The sequence below is a fragment of the Haliotis rubra genome, unplaced genomic scaffold (genome assembly GCF_003918875.1).
Source record: "Haliotis rubra isolate DU_JTF1 unplaced genomic scaffold, ASM391887v1 Scf131, whole genome shotgun sequence".
Lineage (NCBI taxonomy): Eukaryota > Metazoa > Mollusca > Gastropoda > Lepetellida > Haliotidae > Haliotis > Haliotis rubra.
The window spans coordinates 1,127,305-1,151,091 of record NW_025765237.1 but is presented as its reverse complement, the minus strand read 5'-3'; the positions used below and the strand labels follow the sequence as shown (position 1 = coordinate 1,151,091).

Below are 23,787 nucleotides of genomic sequence, written 5' to 3'. Positions count from 1 at the left end.
TGACGTTTCAGATAATTTTTATTAAATTAATATAATGCGATCACATGAAACGGGGATATTTGTTCCTGAAGTATTTATAGTCGTCCATAAACAGTGCCGGTGATGTGATTGTAAAATGCTGGTGACATCGCTTGACCTTGACCTACGGCGACGGTGATTGTAAAGTGCTGGTGACGTCGCTTGACCTTCACCTACGGCGACGGTGATTGTAAAATGCTGGTGACGTCACTTGACCTTGACCTACGGCGACGGTATCTTGATATGTTTGAATATGGTTGATATGGCGACAATGATATGTCTTCTGTGACAGTAGAGTCAAGATGCATAAGGTTGTATCAATGAAAGAAGCCAAAGAGGAACGCCAAAATGGCGAAAGCAATCGCTGCGTTAACATTGAGGACTGTTTTCCACCTTGAACTCTGATACAGAAAGTCAATTCTCTGGTCTTCGGAAATCTCGGGTGTCTCGCGAGACTTCCCGTGAGTTTTGGGTATACCACACACACAGTCGACACATCGTTGACATGTAGAGACGTCTTCATCATCCCCGTCGTCCTCCGAATCCTTGTTGGTCATCTCGAAGTCTGGGGAAGCAAATAACACATGTTGGGATTAGTTACATATATTTACATCACGGCAGGTCTGCTTCTGGGGGGAGCAAAGCCCGACGTGCTGCTTCTTTGAGACCTTTACCACATGGGTGAAACCAAACACAGCAGCAAGGTACAAATACACTAAGAGCACAGTGAAATCGAACTGGATCCAAACCAAAGAAACAGTAGATATAGAGTGAGTGAGTGAGTGGGTTGGGTTTTACGCCGCTTTTAGCAATATTCCAGCAATATCTCGGCGGAGGACACCAGAAATGGGATTCACACATTGTACCCATGTGGGGAATCGAACTCGGCTCTTCGGCATGACAAACGAACGCTTTACCCACTAGACTACCCCGCCGCCCCCAGTAGATATAGAACCCAAATGTAGCAAAATAGACAGTATCACTATCTGAGAACAATGGGAACGGGGCACCCACGTAGGGCTTACCACACTCCAACAGCTTGCTGCAACAGCGTACTGCAACAGCGTACTGCAACAGCTTGCACGGGGACGAGTGGTACGTTCACGTCAAGTGTTCAGAATATGTGTGGGGTGCTGGGTAGCCTAGTGGTTAAAGTGTTCGCTCGTCGCGCCGACGGCCCGGGTTCTATTCCCCACATGTGTACAATGTGTGTAGCCGATTTCTGGTGTCCCCCGCCGTGAGATTACTGGAATATTGCTAAAAGCGGCGTAATACGTCACTCACTCACTCACTCACTCACTCACTCAGAATATGAGTTGCTTCCCACATCAAATGTGTCTTTTTATGTCTCTTATTGTTTCGGGGACTATTATAACACTTCTTAAATACTAATAATGATAATAATAGCAACGCAGTACATTATCTCGTCGTCATCATCATCATCATAATCACCATAATCATCATCATGCATCCGATGTTGTGTCAACATGGATATTATGTGGGACACGACCAACAACAATTAGTGGAGGGTCTAGAGAGCAGGTCATACAGCACTCCTCATAGGATACGTGCCCAGAATACCTAACCCACAGTGTAGGACAACATCTAGTCTGTCATACAGACCCTGAAGCAAATATATCCAAGAAATCCCACGCAAGTCTAGAAAATGTGGCAAGTCTAGATTTCCTTAGCTCAGGGTTCCTTTTCATTATATTATATTTTTTTTACTATGACCTTTTTCAGTAAATATGTTCATTTCAGAGACTAGTTGTTAGTCTAGACAACATCTATGATATACCCTTACGTTGACGGCCATTGGCGGGTGTGCTGGGCTTCACCTCGATGTCACCGTCGTCCCGGAGCTTGTCTATCCGAGTCCACCACGTCACTCCACGCAGCTGTGAACGTAATGGAATGACATTATGACATATGTTGGGGTTACATAGGTGTGTCGGGATGTGAAAGTCTGTGTAAGTCCTGAGAAGACCTTACAGTGTTCGTTGTGTAAAAGGGCAGTGGAGCAGCCGTTAGTTTGTTGCAGGACCAGGTTTAATTCCCATTGTGAGCACATTGGTTGGATATAGGTAGGATGAATAATATTATCACATGCTTTTCCTAATACAATTTTTTAAAATAAATGTTAATTGGACATTCTGAATGTATTGCCGTAAAAGATACAGGTTTGGATTACTTCCTTTCAGAGACGAGGCGGGGTGGTAGCCTAGTGGTTAAATCGTTTGCTCGTCACGTAGTAGATCCGGGTTCGATTCCCCGCATAAGTGCCATGTGTGAAACCCATTTCCAGTGCCCCCCATCGTGATATCGCTGGGATATTGCTTAAAGCGACGTAAAACCATACTCACTCACTCACTGACAACGATTGTGAGGACAGGTGTACCTGTTTCTTGGACGGTTTCTCCGACACGAGGCTGAAGACGACGATGGCGATGGAGGTGATGACGATACTGAGGGAGCCGAAGTAGGAGTAGTGTACTTTGGAGAGGATGGCGGGGCGGGTGTCTGGGTCCCCGCAGTCAGGGGCGGGGAAGGCGAAGTCTATCGCCATCCGTATTACCCCGCATGTGTGTCCGAGTAGAATTCCCCAAAACGCTCCCTGGTCACATTGTGGTCACAATGGAATAAAGATAACATATATTGGTGTGTCATAAAGATCAAGGTGAAAAAATGTAATGAAAACCTAGTAGCAACCGTTTGTCAGGAATGCAGTATAATTCCTAACCTTTATAAATTACATCCAGAACTTACCTATCATTCACATAATTCTAAGTACAGTGGTGGTCCAGCTTTTACTTCACACCTCTGTTCCTCAGATTCAGGGATGTAATTGTCGTGTTTTGAATCTGGGCCTAGATTTTCGAAGCTCTCTTAGTGCTAAGATAGTCGTAAGTGCCATACAATAACATTAACTTACGACTATCTTAGCGCTAAGAGAGCATCCAAAATCTAGGCCCTGCTGACGTAGTTTGTCTGTACCAAAGCCTGTGTCGTTGTTACGGCCATAATAGGCCTGGTGGGGTAGCCTTGTAGTTAAAGCGTTTGTCCGTCACGCCGAAGACCCGGGTTCGATTTCCCACATGGGTACAATGTGTGATCCCACTCTTGGTGTTCCCCACCGTGATATTGCTGGAATATTGCTCAAAGCGGCGTAAAACTAAACTCAGTCTCTACGACTATATTAAGAAACATAGTCCCTCAGTGGAGACTGGCGACCGCGCGCATCATGGCATTACTTACATTCGTTTGAAACCATCTAAACGCCCAAGAGTCTAGCATTGAGAAAAGAACACTTCATCAACTTACCTTCTCGTTCATTCTTGGCCACAAAATAGCCCCCAGGAACAGCGCCCCTATCGGCGTTCCCAGATAACCCTGTACGGCCTGGATGTAGGTGAAGAGTTGTCCCCCCGCTGAGGACTTGACCATGGGGATCCACAGAATACTGACTGCACACAGAAACACCACCGACAGCCTACAGATGGAAGTGTAATGATAGTTTGCTAATTATGCTGAAGTGTACATCCTCTCCTTTACACCACATGTTACATCTGACCTGTAAATATGATCTTACTAAGTTAAGTCGCAGTCGGCACTACCAACGACGCATCTTCTGTCTGTAGATATTTGAGTCTGATCTAGGTTGTTTTAAGCGTAAACAGGGATTACATGTACAATGACTGACAATGAGGCACACGATGGACAACAATAATGTGGGTGACCTACGGTACAGGGCTGCGCTGGACTAAACTGTGGGTCACACAATTTTCGCCACCTTTCGCTGAATAAATTTCGCCAATGTCGTGAGTGTACCTTACTTTAATCAATCGGGATATTTCCATTTTACCATTGCTAACGAGAAAGCTGTTATGTTGTTACGTAATTCTGCCATCGGACAGTATTTTTCAGAATTAAGTTTTTGAATAACTCAGTTCTTTGGGACAGGTAGATATGATGGATTTTTGGGTTATAATGAAGAACCACGCCTTACATGTTTGTCCTTTGTATACTGACACACGAAAATAATTCTCTGAAAATATATTTTTTATCTTGTTTCCCTAATTTCTAAAAGGGACCTATCCATGTCCTGCTATGTGGAGATGTGAGTGTTCTGGTAATATGGCACCCTCTGTCACGTGTATCCAGTGATCATCATCAGGCCAATGGCATCCTTAGAATCGTGGATACATATTGATTGAGCGTCTGTATCAAGTGTATCAGTTTACCTGACTCATAACATACACATTATGTCATGGCATTTGCTTTTCGAATACAAACGCTGTACCAGGTTTTTGAAAACGAAAACAAATATTTCTGGGGACTGTCACCGATCGTATGAAAGTATGAGGACAGTTTGCGATAGTCTATCGTCATACATTACCTTCCAACTATGAGCAGCTCCCTCTGCCGGGCTCTCGGGCGCATGCGCCGCCACAGGTCCATGGTGAAGAGAGTGCTGGCGCTGTTGAAGATGGAGGTGAGTGAACTCATGATGGCCGACAGCATCACCGCCATCATGAGACCGCGGAGACCTACACGGGACAAGAGGGAAGCTTGTGTCTGGTCTGACTCATTCATGCAACCCAGGGGTTATATTATTACTTTGACTGAGTTTCTTTCTGGTGAAGCACTTCCATTACCGTGGTGCATGTGTAAGTGTCGAGATGTACAAACACTGATACCTGCAGCGAGATGTAGCTACCCTGTACATGTGTCGAGATATAACTGCCTTTGTGTATAAGTATCAAGGTATGTGACGTACAACACCCCTTGTACATGTGTTGAGGTGTAACTACCTTTGTGTATACCGCCTCCGTGGTGTAGTGGTTAGAGCGTCTGCTTCACTGCGGCATGGTATCTCAGTGAGCTAGCACTATAAAACCAGCTTCAGTCTGGGCTAGTACAAGCAGCCGCACATACACATACACACTCATGCACGTCGTCATATGAGCGAAATATTCTCCAGCGCGACGTTAAACCCAATTTCACCTCACCTCACCTTTGTGTATATGTGTCAGGGTATGTGTCGTACAACAATCCCTGTACATGTGTTGAGGTGTAACTACCTTTGTGTATATGTGTCAGGGTATGTGCCGTACAACAACCCTTGTACATGTGTTGAGGTGTAACTACCCAGAACAGGCGTCAGGATATAAGTGCCACTGTGCCATGTGTCGCACAAAGTACCCACCTATTGGCATGATCTCCAGCACCAGCTTCGGGTAGGCGATGTTGGAGCAACCGACGGGGTTCTCGCAGTACCGCTCACATTCCGCAGGGTCAACACAGCCCACGGAATCTGTGAACACGACACCGGATCTCCAGTTAACTCACCCTATCGTCTGTTTACCAAGGACGTTGGTCGGGGTTACAGCGGAAAACCAGCTAGTAATGGTGCTGCTTTCAAAGGACAAATGTTCTTTATCTAAACGCGGTGTTGATGGAACAGCCTGACCTCTCTACTAAGCAATAATACTTCAGTGAATTCAACGGGTACCTGCAACTTGAGCCTGGACGAATGGTACCAACATTTTAATCTGTCGGTCTGAGCATCAACGGTTAACTGTAGTCACTTTAAACAAAAATGTAAATCAAATTAAGTGAAATAAAGATTGCGAATCCTCATAATTTTACCTTGCCAAATGAACATTTAAATCTCAGAATTTTATTCAACTTAGGATAAAAGTTGTTTAACAAACGATCATATATTCAAATCGTTATTATTGGTTTGTATTACAAGGGGGTAAGCGCAGTAGATGGAACAGTGAAACAAATGCACGTGCGGTACGTGAAGAGCGTTAACTTAGACCAACTCTACTTGTTCTCGGTGTTTCATCTAATGTGCATACGCCCTTGTAATACAAACCAATAATAGCGATTTGAAACTATGATCGTTTGTTAAACAACTTTTATCCTAAGTTGAATAAAATTCTGAGATTTGAATGTTCAATTGGCAAGGTAAAATTATGAGGATTCGCAATCTTAATTTCGCTTTAATCGATTTACATTTTTGTTTAGAGTGAAATTCATCGGTACGTTTTCACTGCAAACAGACTATAGCATTTTACCGTCTTTCTATTTCTCCTGTTGCAACTTTAAGAGAAAAGCTTACTGTAAGTTGGTCCGCAATACGAGACGACTTACTGTCTGTTTATCCTCATTAGCTCACGACCTGGCTAAGGTTCCAGTATTACAGGAACGCTAAAGCAGCGAACAATTGGACCCTTCAACCTACGGATAGATGTAAGTCCAGTGTATGTACGGCTAGTCTTCCTTGCATCCTTACATGAATACATCTTTCATGGCGGCTTCAACAAGTTGGGCTCAATTCTCACATTATGCAGATCACGTGGAACCACAACATACACTTTCCTTGGCAAACTGCTTTGTATTCATCTAGTATCGTTATGTTAACATTTTCCAAAAAAACTGTGCATCACACGACAAGCGCTAGCAAGAAGTTTCCTTGGCAACGGGACATGTACCTGGATAGAGTGCCCGACTGATCATCCCTGGATAGATCATGAGGATCAGGGGGAGCAGCTTGAGGTACCCCGACAGAATTGATCCCCCTTTGGCGTGAGACAAATTCTTGGCCGCCAAGGACCGCTGTACGATGACCTGGACAGAAACACACAAGAAGCTTCATGCCTACCAGCTGATTGGATTTTTTGGAGTTCTCACGAGTGTACGTATCTGGCTTAGACAATTTGCAGAAACAGCTTCCCTCTCTTCATTCCCAGCCTCGGTTTGTCCTGACAGACTAAAACGACTACATTTAAATTTATAAACATGTTGGGTCGCTGGAGGGTTCATAAAGATGAAATATTTTCACTTATAGCACGGGCCTTCTCTGTCTAGCCTAGCGAAGGGAATATCACTCTAAATTTCAAAGGGAGATAACTCCGTTTGCATTTACCTCATGTCCCATTCGTGTTATTCCGGGACAAGCCGAATACCGACTCGTGTCTTCTTTGAGGTTACGGAAAGATGCTAGTGTTGATGAATGCATTACCTCGTCAGAGCGCAAGAAGCACAGGGAGCTTAGTGAAGATAAGAAAACTCTAACATTGAAGGGAGATAACTCTGTTTGATTTACCTGGTCACAGCACCAGTACCAAAGACAGCCTATCGACGACTGGAGCAGCAGTCCAGGCCAGGGGTTGTCTGAGTAGAGGGGGTCACGTAGAATGTGGAAGGCGTCGTCCCTGGGGTAGCCGCAAGTCGTGTTGTTACCTCTCACGCTGGGAACAGCGTTCATATATCGGTGCTCGAGGTTGTCGAATCCGCCTATCTCGACAAACCCTGACAAACCCAAACAAACATTCTGATACTTGAGAGGCACTTGACAAGGAATGACCCTCGTGACGATATATGACCAGCTAAGGGTGGAATATTTACTTGTATAGCCTTCAATCGACTCTGCAGTCCAAGTCACCTGTTTGTTGACTGACACAAGAGTTAGGATGACGTTAAAGTCGAACCAAGATGGACAAAGTAACACTGTGGCTATTCTAGAAGTGCTTTGCTTTCTTTCCTAGAACAATTCTCAGTTCAGATATTTACTTAATAAATCGGTTACATTTCACTTCATTTGCGACATACAACCTCTTGTGCCAATGGATCAGGGATATATCGAGTAATCTCACACACAATAAACAACATATCGTGTTATCTCACACACAATAAACAACTTATCGTGTAATCTCACACACAACAAACAACATATCGTGCAATCTCACACACAACAAACAACATATCGTGCAATCTCACACACAATAAACAACATATCGTGTAATCACACACAATAAACAACATATCGTGTAATCTCACACACAATAAACAACATATCGTGTAATCTCACACTCAATAAACAACTTATCGTGTAATCTCACACACAATAAACAACATATCGTGTTATCTCACACACAATAAACAACTTATCGTGTAATCTCTCACAAAATAAACAACTTATCGTGTAATCTCACACACAATAAACAACATATCGTGTAATCTCGGACACAATAAACAACTTATCGTGTTATCTCACACACAATAAACAACATATCGTGAAATCTCACACACAATAAACAACTTATCGTGTAATCTCACACAAAAAGCAAAATATCGTGTAATCTCACACAATAAACAACATATCGTGCAATCTCACAGACAATAAACAACTTATCGTGTAATCTCGCACACAATAAACAACATATCGTGTAATCTCACACACAATAAACAACATATCGTGCAATCTCACACACAATAAACAACTTATCGTGTAATCTCACACACAATAAACAACATATCGTGTAATCTCACACACAATAAACAACTTATCTGTAATCTCACACACAATAAACAACATATCGTGTAATCTCACACACAATAAACAACATATCGTGTAATCACACACAATAAACAACATATCGTGTAATCTCACACACAATAAACAACATATCGTGTAATCACACACAATAAACAACATATCGTGCAATCTCACACACAATAAACAACATATCGTGTCATCTCACACACAATAAACAACATATCGTGTAATCTCACACACAATAAACAACAGCTCCCTCAGTATATAGTTCCAAAACAATAACGTCCATTTATGAAGACAAGATATTTTGTGACAGAACATGGATGAGCAAACTGTTTTGATTTAAACAAATATTGTTGTCAAGGTACTCTGTAATAAAGGTAGTCTGTCTGTCTGTCTGTCTGTCTGTCTGTCTGTCCGTCCGTCTAACTATCTGTCTGTGGTTCGCAACGGTTGTGTGGAGTCGAGTGACAGTCAGAAACCTCGTCCCAGTATGTGCCCCTGACTGCAAGCCGGCAGGAATATTTACAACTGAGTTTTTTCTTACTGTGGTCGATTATGGGTTAACGCTGTTGACAGCTACTAGATATCAGACACAAAGTGTGCAGCCAACGTAAACAGGAATGTAATCATTTGTTTGTGTTTGTTATCTATGTCACGAAAAGGATCAGTTTAAGCGGCGACGACAGGCTTCTTCGGTTACTTCGTATCTTTCTAGTTGATCAAAGAACCAGGATTAACTCCTGTACAATATTGTTAATGGCGGTGTACAAAATACCCAGTAGTTTGTTTTTGTGTACTTGGTGACTGTGTATGATGTAATGTTAAAGTAAGGTGTGATTGTAAGGAATATGAGACTGGTCCGACCTAGGACTGCCAGGATGATGGAGCCGATTGTCATGACGACTGTCTGGAACGTGTCTGTGTAGATCACAGCTGCCAGGCCACCTGCAGGCAGAGAAATAACATACAGCACATAGACACGGTCAAAGGTTGTCAGTAAACTAGCACCTGCAGGCAGAGAAATAACATACATCACATAGACACGGTCAAGGGGTTGTCAGTAAACTAGCATCTGCAGGCAGAGAAATAACATACATCACATAGACACGGTCAAGGGGTTGTCAGTAAACTAGCATCTGCAGGCAGAGAAATAACATACATCACATAGACACGGTCAAGGGGTTGTCAGTAAACTAGCATCTGCAGGCAGAGAAATAACATACATCACATAGACACGGTCAAGGGGTTGTCAGTAAACTAGCATCTGCAGGCAGAGAAATAACATACAGCATATAGACACGGTCAAGGGGTTGTCAGTAAACTAGCATCTGCAGGCAGAGAAATAACATACAGCACATAGACACGGTCAAGGGTTGTCAGTAAACTAGCATCTGCAGGCAGAGAAATAACATACAGCACATAGACACGGTCAAGGGGTTGTCAGTAAACTAGCATCTGAAAGCAGAGAAATAACATACATCACATAGACACGGTCAAGGGTTGTCAGTAAACTAGCATCTGCAGGCAGAGAAATAACATACAGCATATAGACACGGTCAAGGGTTGTCAGTAAACTAGCATCTGCAGGCAGAGAAATAACATACAGCACATAGACACGGTCAAGGGTTGTCAGTAAACTAGCATCTGCAGGCAGAGAAATAACATACAGCACATAGACACGGTCAAGGGGTTGTCAGTAAACTAGCATCTGCAGGCAGAGAAATAACATACAGCACATAGACACGGTCAAGGGGTTGTCAGTAAACTAGCATCTGCAGGCAGAGAAATAACATACACGCACATAGACACACGGTCAAGGGGTTGTCAGTAAACTAGCATCTGCAAAGCAGAGAAATAACATACAGCACATAGACACGGTCAAGGGGTTGTCAGTAAACTAGCATCTGCAGGCAGAGAAATAACATACAGCATATAGACACGGTCAAGGGTTGTCAGTAAACTAGCATCTGCAAGCAGAGAAATAACATACAGCACATAGACACGGTCAAGGGGTTGTCAGTAAACTAGCATCTGCAGGCAGAGAAATAACATACAAATTACATAGACACGGTCAAGGGGTTGTCAGTAAACTAGCATCTGCAGGCAGAGAAATAACATACAGCACATAGACACGGTCAAGGGGTTGTCAGTAAACTAGCATCTGCAGGCAGAGAATAACATACAGCACATAGACACGGTCAAGGGGTTGTCAGTCTGCAAACTAGCATCTGCAGCATCTGCAGGCAGAGAAATAACATAACATACAGCATATAGACACGGTCAAAGGGTTGTCAGGAAACAGGGTTGTCAGGAAACTAGCACACGGTCAAGGGTTGTCAGTAAACTAGCATCTGCAGGCAGAGAAATAACATACAGAGAAATAACATACATCACATAGACACGGTCAAGGGTTGTCAGTAAACTAGCATCTGCAGGCAGAGAAATAACATACATCACATAGACACGGTCAAGGGGTTGTCAGTAAACTAGCATCTGAAAGCAGAGAAATAACATACATCACATAGACACGGTCAAGGGGTTGTCAGTAAACTAGCATCTGAAAGCAGAGAAATAACATACATCACATAGACACGGTCAAGGGTTGTCAGTAAACTAGCATCTGCAGGCAGAGAAATAACATACAGCATATAGACACGGTCAAGGGGTTGTCAGGAAACTAGCATCTGCAGGCAGAGAAATAACATACATCACATAGACACGGTCAAGGGGTTGTCAGTAAACTAGCATCTGCAGGCAGAGAAATAACATACATCATATAGACACGGTCAAGGGGTTGTCAGTAAACTAGCATCTGCAGGCAGAGAAATAACATACATCACATAGACATGGTCAAAGGTTGTCAGTAAACTAACACAGTAGTTTGACTTTGATCAGTACTGTACAAACTCCTACCCTTCGGCATGATCTGTTATCACACAGCTCTCGGGAAGTATAATCGGCAACATGACACTATAACCTTGTGTGGATGCTGACCTACTGTACCGGACAAATCTAACTCACCTAGTATAGTGTATATGCCCGTGATGACAAGAAGCCCCACAATAGAGATGTACATGTTCCATCCAAGAGCCAGCTTGATGAACAGACCTCCAGCGTAGATGCTTACCTACAGTACCAGACAAAATAAGTCTTAAGTTACAAAGCAAATTATTCAGATTCTACCATGAGGTACAGAATATTTCATTTGACAGACACCTGTGATTGAAACAGCGGAAGCAAACATTTCTTGACATATACTATTACTCTTCTCTAAAAAGTAAGTGTGAAGATTCATTTGGGGCAGAAAATTGGATAGACATCAACGAAGAAAAAGTTTAGAGAGTTCTATTGCAACAAAGTGCTGTGAATGTATTTCTGATACTGGACCACCACGGGGTAAATCACTGTGACGTCTGTCTCAAAATAGCCATATTTATTCCAAATACGTACAAACTACAAACGTTATTGAGAGTTAAAGTAATAGAGACTGAACAAATCAAATTGAATATTGAATCAATCACGTTTTTGTTGCAAATGTTACATGAACATGTTCAGGCAAGTTGTACCCCCTGCGAGTCAAAAGAAATGCACCACTGGCCTCAAAATAACGGATGTAGTTATGGTGACGACATAAAGGATTGCGACGACATGGCAGATGATGACGTCATAGCAGATGATGACGATGTCACTGATGGTTATGATATTGCACATGGTGGTACGACATAATAGATGGGATGACATAAACGATAATGACATTGCAGATGTAACAATTAAACAGATAGTGATGACTTCACAGATGGTGACAATATAACAGATGGTGATGCCATCACAGATGGTGACAATATAACAGATCACACATGAATATAACAGATGGTGATGACATCACAGATGGTGATGACATCACAGATGGTGACAATATAACAGATGTTGATGATGTCACAGATGGTGACAATATAACAGATGGTGATGATGGTGACATCACATATGCTGATGATATCACAGATGGTGACAATATAACAGATGGTGATGACATCACAGATGGTGACAATATAACAGATGGTGATGACATCACAGATGGTGACAATATAACAGATGGTGATGACATCACAGATGGTGACAATATAACAGATGGTGATGACATCACAGATATAACAGATGCCATCACAGATGATGACAGATGGTGACAACATAACAGATGGTGACAATAACACATATGGTGATGACATCACAGATGGTGACAATATAACAGATGGTGATGACATCACAGATGGTGACAATATAACAGATGGTGATGACATCACAGATGGTGACAATATAACAGATGTTGATGACATCACAGATGGTGACAATATAACAGATGGTGATGACATCACAGATGGTGACAATATAACAGATGGTGATGACATCACAGATGGTGACAATATAACAGATGTTGATGCCATCACAGATGGTGACAATATAACAGATGGTGACAACATAAGAGATGGTGATGACATCACAGATGGTGACAATATAACAGATAGATGATGACATCACAGATGGTGATGATATAACAGATGCTGATCCATCAGATGGTGACAATATAACAGATGGTGACAACAGATATAACAGATGTTGATGACATCACAGATGGTGACAATATAACAGATGCTGATGACATCACAGATGGTGACATTATAACAGATGTTGATGCCATCACAGATATAACAGATGCAACATGATGACATCACAGATGGTGACAATATACAATATAACAGATGCTGATGATATTATAGACGTCTTTTCAGATGGTGACATTACACATGATGACGACAGCAGAAAGCGATGCAAAAGTAGATAGTGAACACAGAGTAGATTTTAATCGATGCCTCCCTCACCGCAAGTTTGGTGACGATGTACAGCACGAGTGACAGGACGCTGAGATACAGCCGCAGACGCTGACCCCCAAACCTCTTCTCCATATACTCCGGGAGGGTGTACACCTGGGGCAGGTCACAGGTGTGTAATTAAGACTCTGGGATTACATCTCTTTTGAAAAGAGACACATGACTTCTTTAGGTGGCATTTTAGAAGTTGGGAAGTACAATACAGACAAACTTTATGGATAACAAGCTCGTTATTGCACCCACGAAATAAAGAAGTCGTTATCAATAAGTTTATCTATAAAGATATGCATTAGTCTTACAAGGCGGTCTCCTCTTATTACAATAGTTGTAGACGTCAAACTATCGCATGTAGTTAATATTCAGCCGCATACAACAAAGTATTAAATGGTGAGTACTAAAGAATATTACGTTTTAAACGTAAACCAAATACTAGGACTGGCTATGAGGATCGATAATAGGAAATATCGTCGATAGAAAAAATGATTATCGATATGACAACTGTGCTATCGATAATATCGTACATAAATCTTTTGTGGTAGAATAAAGATTTAATTTACTCACACAATACACAAATTTAGGACGTTATTCAATGGCTGCGTCTCAATTATGTTCAGGAAGCTGTGTTGTAAGTAATCCATACTTAAACATGTCACCTCTCACCGGTGATGTGAAATACATTCATTTGTTTCAGACGCATTTGGCATTTTTTTATAAAAGTTACATCTCCGATATCTGTCGATAATCGTACGATATTTAGTTAACGATTATCGATCTCTATCATTTGTATCGATAGCCTGCCCTACCAAGTACTCACCCCGGCTGATGTGTAAACTGGCAGGAACAACCATCCTAGACACAGAACAAGGGGCATAGACTGAAACAGACAAAGGAGTCAGTATTATCCTAGACACAGAACAAGGGGAATAGACACAGAACAAGGGGCATAGACTGAAACAGACAAAGGTGTCAATATTATCCTAGACACAGAACAAGGGGCATAGACTGAAACAGACTGAAGGTGTCAGTATTATCCTAGACACAGAACAAGGGGCATAGACTGAAACAGACAAAGGTGTCAGTATTATCCTAGACACAGAACAAGGGGCATAGACTGAAACAGACAAAGGTGTCAGTATTATCCTAGACACAGAACAAGGGCATAGACTGAAACAGACAAAGGTGTCAGTATTATCCTAGACACCGAACAAGGGGCATAGACAGACAAGGGTGTCAATTATCCTAGACACAGGGGCATGAGACTGAAACAGTATATTATCCTAGACACAGAACAAGGGGCATAGACTGAGATTATCCTAGACACAGAACAAGGGGTATAGACTGAAACAGACAAAGGTGTCAGTATTATCCTAGACACAGAACAAGGGGACATAGACTGAAACAGACAAAGGTGTCAATATTATCCCAGACACAGAACAAGTGTAAGAAGTAGGCATAGACTGAAACAGACGAAGGTGTCAGTATTATCCTAGACACAGAACAAGGGGCATAGACTGAAACAGACGAAGGTGTCAGTATTATCCTAGACACAGAACAAGGGCATAGACTGAAACAGACAAAGGCGTCAGTATTATCCTAGACACAGAACAAGGGGCATAGACTGAAACAGACAGAGGCGTCCATATTGCCATTCTCAACCTGTTTCCATGGGAGGTCTACTAATTAATCAAGGGTTGGGTCGATGGTAAATGTTGGATGTCAGTAATCTTTTAATTGATATGCTGTTTACAATGTACACTTCATAAAATCCAATTTCTACTGAACACAAACGCCTGTGTCTGCCTTTATGAGTAGGTGTGTAAAGTTGTTTACACAGTTAATGTTTGGTCTGACACATCTTCCAAGCAGCTGATCATTTATCCCGAGTTTCTATGGCCTCCCTAGTGTTTGTCTGACAAATGGGTAGCTCATACTGACAAGGTAAATATACCGTCCATCATCTCAATGACAAATTGTGACACTACCTCCGGATGGGAGTTGTTTCTTGTTTCATCCATCACGCCAGTGAAACCTTTCAGTAAGTCTTAGATTGTGGTAGAGGACGCAAGTGTTGGCAGCAAGGTGATCATATACTCGTGAGCATTAATCAAGCACCATCACTTTACATGATGAGTTCGAAAACACTATGTTAGTTGTAGTTGTATAACGAGAGGTACACGGTCTGATGTTATCTGTGGTACCCATGTACCCTTGCGGATGTTTCTTGGAATGGATGGACTGATGGATAAATATGTGATGGATGGATCGGTGGATTGATGGATAGATGCATGTATGAAACAGGATGACGGATGTATGATACATGATGGATGTATGATACAGGATGGATGGATGGATACATGATGGGTGGATTGGGGGATGGATGGATACATGATGGGTGGATTGGGGGATGGATGGATACATGATGGGTGGATTGGGGGATGGATGGCTACATGATTTATGGATCGGTAGAGACATGCTGGATGGATGGATGGATACATGGGTGGATGGATGGTGGGTGGATGGATGGATGGATGGATGGATGGATGGTGGATGGATGGATGGATGGATGGATGGGTGGATGGATGGTGTGGATGGATGGATACATGATTTATGGATCGGTGGATAGATACATGGTGGATGGATGGATGGTGGGTACATGGTGGATGATCGATGGATGGGTGGATAGCATGGATGGATTGATGGGTGGATGGATGGATACATGATTTACGGATAGATGGATAGATGGATGGATGAGTGGATGGATAGGTACATGGATGGATGGATGGATACATGATGGATGGATTGATGGATGGATAGATGCATGATAGATGGATGGATGGATGGATGGATACATGAATGGAAGGATAGATGGTGTGGATACATGGATGGATGGACACGTGATGGATGGATGGATACATTTATGGATAATGGAAGATACATGGTGGATGGATGGATGGATGGTGGGATGGATGGACACTGGGTGGAATGGATGGACACATGATGGATGGATGGACACATGGTGAATGAATGGATGGACACGTGATGGATGGATGGACACATGGTGGATGGATAGGTGGATGAGGTACACATGGTGAATGCAAGATGGATGGATGGATTATGGAGGATGGATGGATGGACATGGATGGAAAAGATTGACGATACATGATGATGGATGGATAAATGATTTATGGATCGGTGGATAGATACATGGTGGATGGATGGATTAATACATGGTAGGATGATGGATGATAGATGCCAGACGCCATTGAAGCATAATGGATTGATGCTGGTGGATGGATGGATACATGTGTATGTGATAGATGTACAACGATGGATAGATGGAGTGGATGGATAGGTACATGATGGATAGATGGATACATGGTGGATGATCGATGGATGGGTGGAAGCATAATGGATTGATCGGTGGACGAAATTTGTTTCAGAGCATTTTCCCTGAGCAGGAAATTAAACTACAAAATGAATACGTAATGAAGCGAAAAGAATATATTATACAATTAATCCGAAAATATTTGTTAAAATGTAATTTACATATACTTATGTACACAAACTGAATGCCTACACACAGATCAACGTCGTTAGCTTCTATAGATCAGAGAAAACGTACCACTCATGTTAAACCCTCGCCGATGCAATCAAATATTTGTGGTTGCATTACCGTTACGATAAATCAAAAAGACCTATTTGAATGAAATACGATACCTGTCAATGCGATACAATATCTGTCGATGCCATATCTGAAGAAAAAATTAGTTTCAGCGGTATCAGTTCGAAAACGGTTTGCGTCAAGTTTAACCTTTCTGTGAAGAAACATATCCATGTGTACCAGCGTTATAGTACGACAGTGTTAGATTACCAGATTGGCCAAACGCCCACGATATTGTCACTGCGAGACAGCTTGACTCATTGAAAAGAATACGAAGAGATAAAAAAGAAAACACTAAAATAATTATCGTATTGGGTCATCTTTCAAATCGAGGACGTTACTTGACATGATTGCTATTTGATTACAAAACCAGGTGAGTCGTGTATATAACCTTTGTGTTATAGGATGGTGTCAAACGCATGTTTTCGTCAGCCAGGGACAAATGCATCAGTAGAGTATTAGAGTTCACCACACCAGGTGGGCTGCCCTGCTGAGACGTCCATCTGAGACTCACGCGTGCGGCTACGTGAGGTGGGTGTGGAAGATGGGGTGGGGGTGTTATTACTGATTTGTTCAGCTGCTAGGATTTTCACCGGGGACTGACCTGAGATTCTCGACAGCAAACACGCGAACACTCGAACTCCATCAAGCAAATATTTTCATAAAGGCTTGCAAGTGTATATGTATAGTGAAAATATGAAATATGAATATGGGAAATGATTTTAATAATACTTGAAGAGACCGGCCAAATAAGAAATCGGTTTCCAAATATGTAATAAAAATTCGCTCTCACCATCCACTCATACGATACCATGGCTATTCCTGCTGCAGCTCCCGTGCCAGCCAGGCCGACGAAGTGTTCGCTGCCGATGTTGCTGGAGAAAAGGGACGCCCCAACCTGCAGTGGAGCAGAGTCTTAGATGTATTACGGCATTCCAAGGATTGGTTGGGTGGTTGGTTGGTTGGGTGGTTAACGCACTCAGCAATATCCCAACTATATGGCGGCAGTATGTAAATAATCGTGTCTGGACCAGACAATCCAGTGATCAACCGCTAGCGCATCGATCTGGGAAATTGGGAAACGATGACATGTGTCAACCAAGTCAGCGAGCCTGACTACCTGATGTCGTTAGTCGCCTCTTACGACAAGCATGGGTTACTGGAGATGAATTCTAACCCGGATCTTCACGGGTTCCAAGAAAAGGCGGTAGGGTAGCTAAACAGATAAAACGTTCACTCGTGGCACTGAAGGTCTGGGTTCGATTCCAAACATAGTCATAACATGTGAAGCCACGTGTTTCCAAGAGGATATATTGCTGGAAAGGTGGCTGCAGGGATGTAAATCTATAAACATCAGTAATAGTGATATCATGATCTTCAGTGTGGCGTGAGCCTAAAAAAGGGATTTGAAGAAATATTCCAAGCTAATATATTCTTGTAGATAAATGCGAACATTAGACTAGCCAGCACACTCCGTGTCTGTGGACGCTGTACGAACTGTTTTCTTTATTGAGAGTACGACATACTGCAACAATCTCTGTATAAGACCGCAGCCATCTTCGTTTATCACCTCACCGACTGACTGAGTTTGGTTTTACGCCGCTTTTAGCAATATTCCAGCATCATCACGGCGGTGGACACCAGAAATGGGCTTCACACATTGTACCCATGTGGGGATTCGAACCCGGGTCTTCGGCGTGACGAGCCAACGCTTTAACCACTAGGCTACCCCACCGCCCCACCTCAACGAGATTGCTGTGATATGACTGATCACTCCTTCTTGTATAAGCAGTGCACACATTGACATCAAGTGAATACTGAAAATTGGTTGGTATTTACAGGCTGAAGCTGAAACATTAACCTCATTTGGATAACTTCTCTGTATTTGTCACGATCATTGACATTGATGGACATACCAAGCGCCAAAGTCTGAGAATAATCAATCTGGAGTATCTAGCGAGTTTTCTGGTCGTGAGAGAGAGAAAACGATCTTTACTCCAGATGGTGTTTTGGAACAATACCTCAGATGTACACCTTGCGAATGTCTTACCGGAAACCAGGTCATACTCCTTCCGGCGAGAAAGTAGCTCTTGACGCTGCCTCGGTCTGGTCGGCATAGTGACTGGAGAAAAGACAACATTCATTAGAGACAGTCGTGTGTGGGAGTCTTCTAGCTAATCAGCAGCTCAGGATGCAATGATACCGTGTCTGATGTCTGTTTATCTCCCCCATCTCTTTCTTACTCTCCGTTTTCTATCTGTCTCCCTCTCTCACCTCCAAAACTATTTCTTACTCTCCGTTTTCTATATGTCTCCCTTTCCCACCTCCGAAACTATTTCCCGATCTCCTTCAATGTCCACGTCAGCTGTCTCAATACGAGGGGATATAAAAAAAGTTCTAATTTTCACCAAGACTTATTCAGGGTACATACTTTATTTTGCTTTCTTGTCCTTAGGACTTCTCTACATAGTCACCATCCCGAGTTACACATTTCTTCAACCATTTCTTGACCTTGCGCAGACCGGTTAAATAGAAATCCCCTGATTTTATTGAAAACCAACCCTCCACTTCTTGAATGACCTCATTCTTGTCGTCAAAACGACGTCCACGAAGTGGGTTCTTCATCTCTGGGAACAAGAAAAGTAACTTGGTGCGTCCATGGTTACAAGACGTCTGAAGAAATCCTCTTCACCCTGCTCCAGAAGCTCCAATGCCTGTGACATGTCCCGTCGAGCCTGTCTTTGAAGAGGAGTCAGTAAGAGAGGAACCCAGCATGCTGACACTGTGGATATGTGCAGTTGGTTATGAAAGATGTTCCATGCACATCCATATCTCAAGTCGGTCTCATGCATAGCCATGTGTATTGTTACACAGCGATCTTCCTGAACCAGCGCCTCGACTTTGTTCACGGTGTCCATATCATCAGTATGTGAGGGCGTCCACTTCTTGGCTCATCTGTGAGGGACATGTGACCGGTTTGGAAATTCCTTTTCCATCTCACAACAGTGTCATAGAATGGGCTATCATCACCATAAACAGATTTCATCTCATCGTGAATTTGTCGTGCAGTGCAGCCCTTCAAGTGCAAGAACTTAATGACACTGCACGTCTCAATCTTCTCCATACTTGGGGGTACTGGTGTGTAGGATCAACTAGCACAAGACTGAATTTAGTGAAATAGATAGTTCTTGGTCCATTCACTAGATAGGGATCACTGATGTTACAGTCAAAATTTTATCCTGATTGCTCAGTACGTTCTTGGTGATCATTGGAACTTTTTGATACCCCTTCGTATTTCCTTCTAATCTTTGTTCCTCACCTTTTCCAGTCGGTCACATTTTCTCCTCTCTTCATTCCCTTCATTCTACGTCACTTCCCTTTTACTGCCCTGTGTTTTATCCCTACGTAATACTCCCTCACCTTCTTATTTCTGTCTTCTTATCGCATAGCTTCTTCTCTCGTCTACTCCTTCTTACGTGTGACCGCCTCCGTGGTGTAGTGGTTAGAGCGTCAGCCAGGAGAGCCTAAGGTCGCGGGTTCGATCCCCGACCGCGTCATACCAACAGACGTTAAAATATGGTACTTGTTGGTCCCTGCCTGGCGCTCGGCATTAATGGGTACAACAAGGACTGGTCGGCTCGGAGTCAGTATAATGTGTCTGAGTGGGGTATTCATGCTTCACTGCGGCGTGGTATCTCAGTGAGAGAGCACTATAAAACCAGTTGACGTCTGGGCTAGTACAAGCAGCCACACATACACACGCATGCACGTCGTCATATGAGCGAAATATTCTTAAGTGCGACGTTAAACCCCATTTCACTTCACCTCACATTCGTACGTGTCTATATCTTCCAATTTCTCCCCTTGCCTATATTCACTTCTTTCTCTCTTCTGTCTTGCTTTTGTTTATGACAGCACGACAAGATGACATGACCCTGTTTTCAAAATCAACCACATAGCCTTGATAACCATATTTACACTCACACATAGCCTGACCTACATCTTACATCGTTAACATCAACAAACACGTCCCTGGTCGTGTTGACACTTTCTAAACACATTAATGCGTGGATGTGAATTCATTCTCCTCGCCGAGGGGCAACAATCTATATCCATGTCTTATAACCATGTAGAATTATACTCATGCCAATAATGGTTGTCAAAAAAAACCAACCTCCCCACCCCAACCCCACACATACCTCACACCCCAACCCCACATCCCCTCTCCAATTAAAACATTGAAGGTGATGACAACCATTATTGGCATGAGTATATTATGGAAATAATTACAAAAGATAAAAACGAAATCGGCACTTAAATGAAATCGGGAAAGAATATGAAAAATGTCCTCCTTAAATATGGAAGACAATAAACTGCTATAAGAGCTGAAAGGTAATAATGTGCATGTCCCCGGTTAGGTGGTGCCTTCGCGTTGTCTTGAACTGAAAGCCAAACTATAGGTACAATACTGACTGCATTTCCTGGAGGTGATAGCTGGTTGTGGCTGGGTATTGTCTGGCTTTAGGTAATTAACGGGTTATCGCTTACTGATAGAGCTTGTAATACTAGCCGCAGCGAGATCAACCAAACAAAACTAGATTACACACAGACCGTTAGTGTGTGCACACAGATGTTATAAATATAACATTCATGTATACATACAGATGCGTGTTATACGTCCTGTATAACACATAGGACAGGTTAAATTATATCACTGTCAGTTGGTATTGATGGGTTGGGCGGGATATAAAATTACTCAGTTTCTATTTGGGAATGGCAGTCGGCAGATTGCGAGGCACCAATCCTAAGTCTCCGAGAACAATAGGGATTCGGACAACTTGGTACATGGTATATGTGCGTGACATTTCGTGAGCGAGGTCCGCATATTTGTCATGTTTCCAGTAATCTTGTCTATCGCCTTTGTGTGAAAAACAACAGAAAAAGCACTTACATAAATGATTTTAATTATTATTTTCCATGCCGTCCTCCAAGTATCGGGTCATATCATAGAGAGATTATTCCTGCTTCCTTTGGAGTACATTTTACTAGAACATAGTGCAGAAAGTAAAACTTAGTTAGAGTTTTGTCTGTAATTAACGGGTTCTCAGTCCTCGTGTCTGGACATTGGATAACCGGTGTCCGGGACAACTGGCCCTAGGATACAGTAACTACGGCATCAAGTGTGGCCATAAAACATGTCTCTCTTTCATTATTGCAGTAAAGTATGTTAGGCAATGTTCGGTTCTACTGTCTGAATCTCCAATATATGTTCATAATATTTATAAATGTTCCATCTATACAAAATATTCATAAAACTTAACAGATTATAAACACACGTATTAGAGCAACAGTATATGAAATGCCAATGAACTTTCACACAAACGTCACGCGAACTGTTAACTGTAAGTCACAACAGACAGTTTGATGTTGATAAACACCCTGCACGAAACGTCCCCGGAACCGACAAGGTGTAAGACTTACCCACAAGCCCACTGCCAGTACAATCAGGAAATATCCGACGAGGATTGTGATATCTCCCCAGTGCTCCAGTCCTGGTGTGTCCATCGCGATCTGGTAGCATTATGACGGGCACCTGTCTTCTCGTGTACACCAGGGGGCGTTGTCTCGCGATGTCACACAGTGGGTTTACTCGCTTGAAGGAATTGTGAATAACATTAACATGGCAGAATATTAGGACAGGTAAAAAGTTCAAACCACTTTGACCTTTTTCCTACATCGAATTAACAAGAAACTGTTGAACAACATCCGTCTTATGAGCTTTAGTCCTGAAATAATCTGAAAGTGGCAGGTGGCTTTAACGTCTGTCCTGGATAACAGAATCTTGATCCCCACTAAAGTATGTATCTCGCCGGAGATGATGATATGAGTCGGGTGGTGAAGCTCGGTGAAGTGGTCAATACATGTCTTCGAAACCCAGTTGTTGATGTCCGTGATGCCAATCACTGGATTGGTTGGTCCAGACTTGATTATTTACAGACTGCCAACATATAGTTGCACTAATGCAAAGATGCAACAAGGAAACAGTTATAACACTGTGTGCCTGTTTAAAGTGGGAGGAAAACCCGAAGTGATGCAAATCTAAAATACATCCCATCTTGGTAATATACTATCCACCCAAAAACGCATAGGCCAGAAATCTGTTGCGAAAATGTTGTATTTTCAAACATGTATAACTCGTCCACAAAAAGACTTTAGTACATGAATTTTTACATCAGTTTAGAAGAAGGAAATGTCTATACAACCAAGTGGATAATTTTAGATAACGGAAACGTTGAGCGCGATGGTGACGACGTAGCATGGTACCGACGTCGGGTCTCCTGGCCCTCAGTCCAGTTTCTCTCAAACAGTTTGACCGGATATCCTCCGAATACCAGGCACCCTGGCTGCTGTGCTCTCACCCGTGGCAGTACGACCACGCAAATGTAGTACCCTGATGTACCGATCCTGGGCTGCAGTGGTGGCGATGTTCCGTGTCGCGGCGTCAAGACGTGGCGTAGTGATTTGACCTTGAAACTCCTTCAAAACGAAAGCCGATTTCCGAAAGTAATCTGGATTTTTATAGTCAGACAGTGCATGCTCTTTTTGGGATAACTGTACTTCTGAGCAATCGCGTACATTAGAAAATTTACATCTTGATGCTCTGAGAACTATATGTGGTGCCGTTCGTGGCACAAGTCATAACAAACTTTATAATGAAACCAAATCTCAGTCCTTGAGGTATTGCCAGAAGTTAACTTTTTTCTATAAGATGTACAACAACCAATTGCCAAAATATCTTTGTGACCTGATCCCAAACTCCGTCTCCGGAACTACAAACTACAGCTTGAGGAATAACTCTGAAATACAAGGAA

At 42.6% G+C, this 23,787-nt stretch overlaps 1 protein-coding gene across 2 annotated transcripts; it reads right to left on the bottom strand.

The window, feature by feature from the left end:
* Positions 1 to 22,489, bottom strand: LOC124267420 (sodium/glucose cotransporter 5-like). 2 transcript variants are annotated; one of them, XR_006896025.1, is made up of 16 exons: positions 22,397 to 22,489; positions 18,966 to 19,037; positions 17,709 to 17,813; positions 14,069 to 14,128; positions 13,246 to 13,350; positions 11,390 to 11,495; positions 9,233 to 9,313; positions 7,133 to 7,338; positions 6,519 to 6,654; positions 5,225 to 5,332; positions 4,415 to 4,565; positions 3,340 to 3,508; positions 2,417 to 2,632; positions 1,823 to 1,916; positions 235 to 583; positions 1 to 185 (listed from the first exon to the last, which is right to left on the bottom strand). XR_006896025.1 is itself a non-coding variant. In XM_046702335.1 (15 exons), the coding sequence occupies exons 1-15, from the start codon at positions 22,478 to 22,480 to the stop codon at positions 336 to 338; spliced, it is 1,941 nt and encodes a 646-aa protein (XP_046558291.1). In that variant the 5' UTR covers positions 22,481 to 22,489; the 3' UTR covers positions 1 to 335. The 2 variants fall into 2 exon arrangements, 1 of the variants encoding a protein (XP_046558291.1); XM_046702335.1 differs by having other exon boundaries at positions 1 to 583.
* Between the last annotated feature and the right edge of the window lie 1,298 nt (positions 22,490 to 23,787).

Coding starts and splice junctions, on each gene's coding strand:
- LOC124267420 (XM_046702335.1), bottom strand. CDS start 22,480: ATGGACACACCAGGACTGGAGCACTGGGGAGATATCACAATCCTCGTC. Junction 6,655..7,132: donor GGTACTGGTGCTGTGACCAG/GTAAATCAAACA, acceptor GTTTCTGTCCAG/GTCATCGTACAGCGGTCCTT. Junction 5,333..6,518: donor CAGTCGGGCACTCTATCCAG/GTACATGTCCCG, acceptor TCGTGTTCACAG/ATTCCGTGGGCTGTGTTGAC.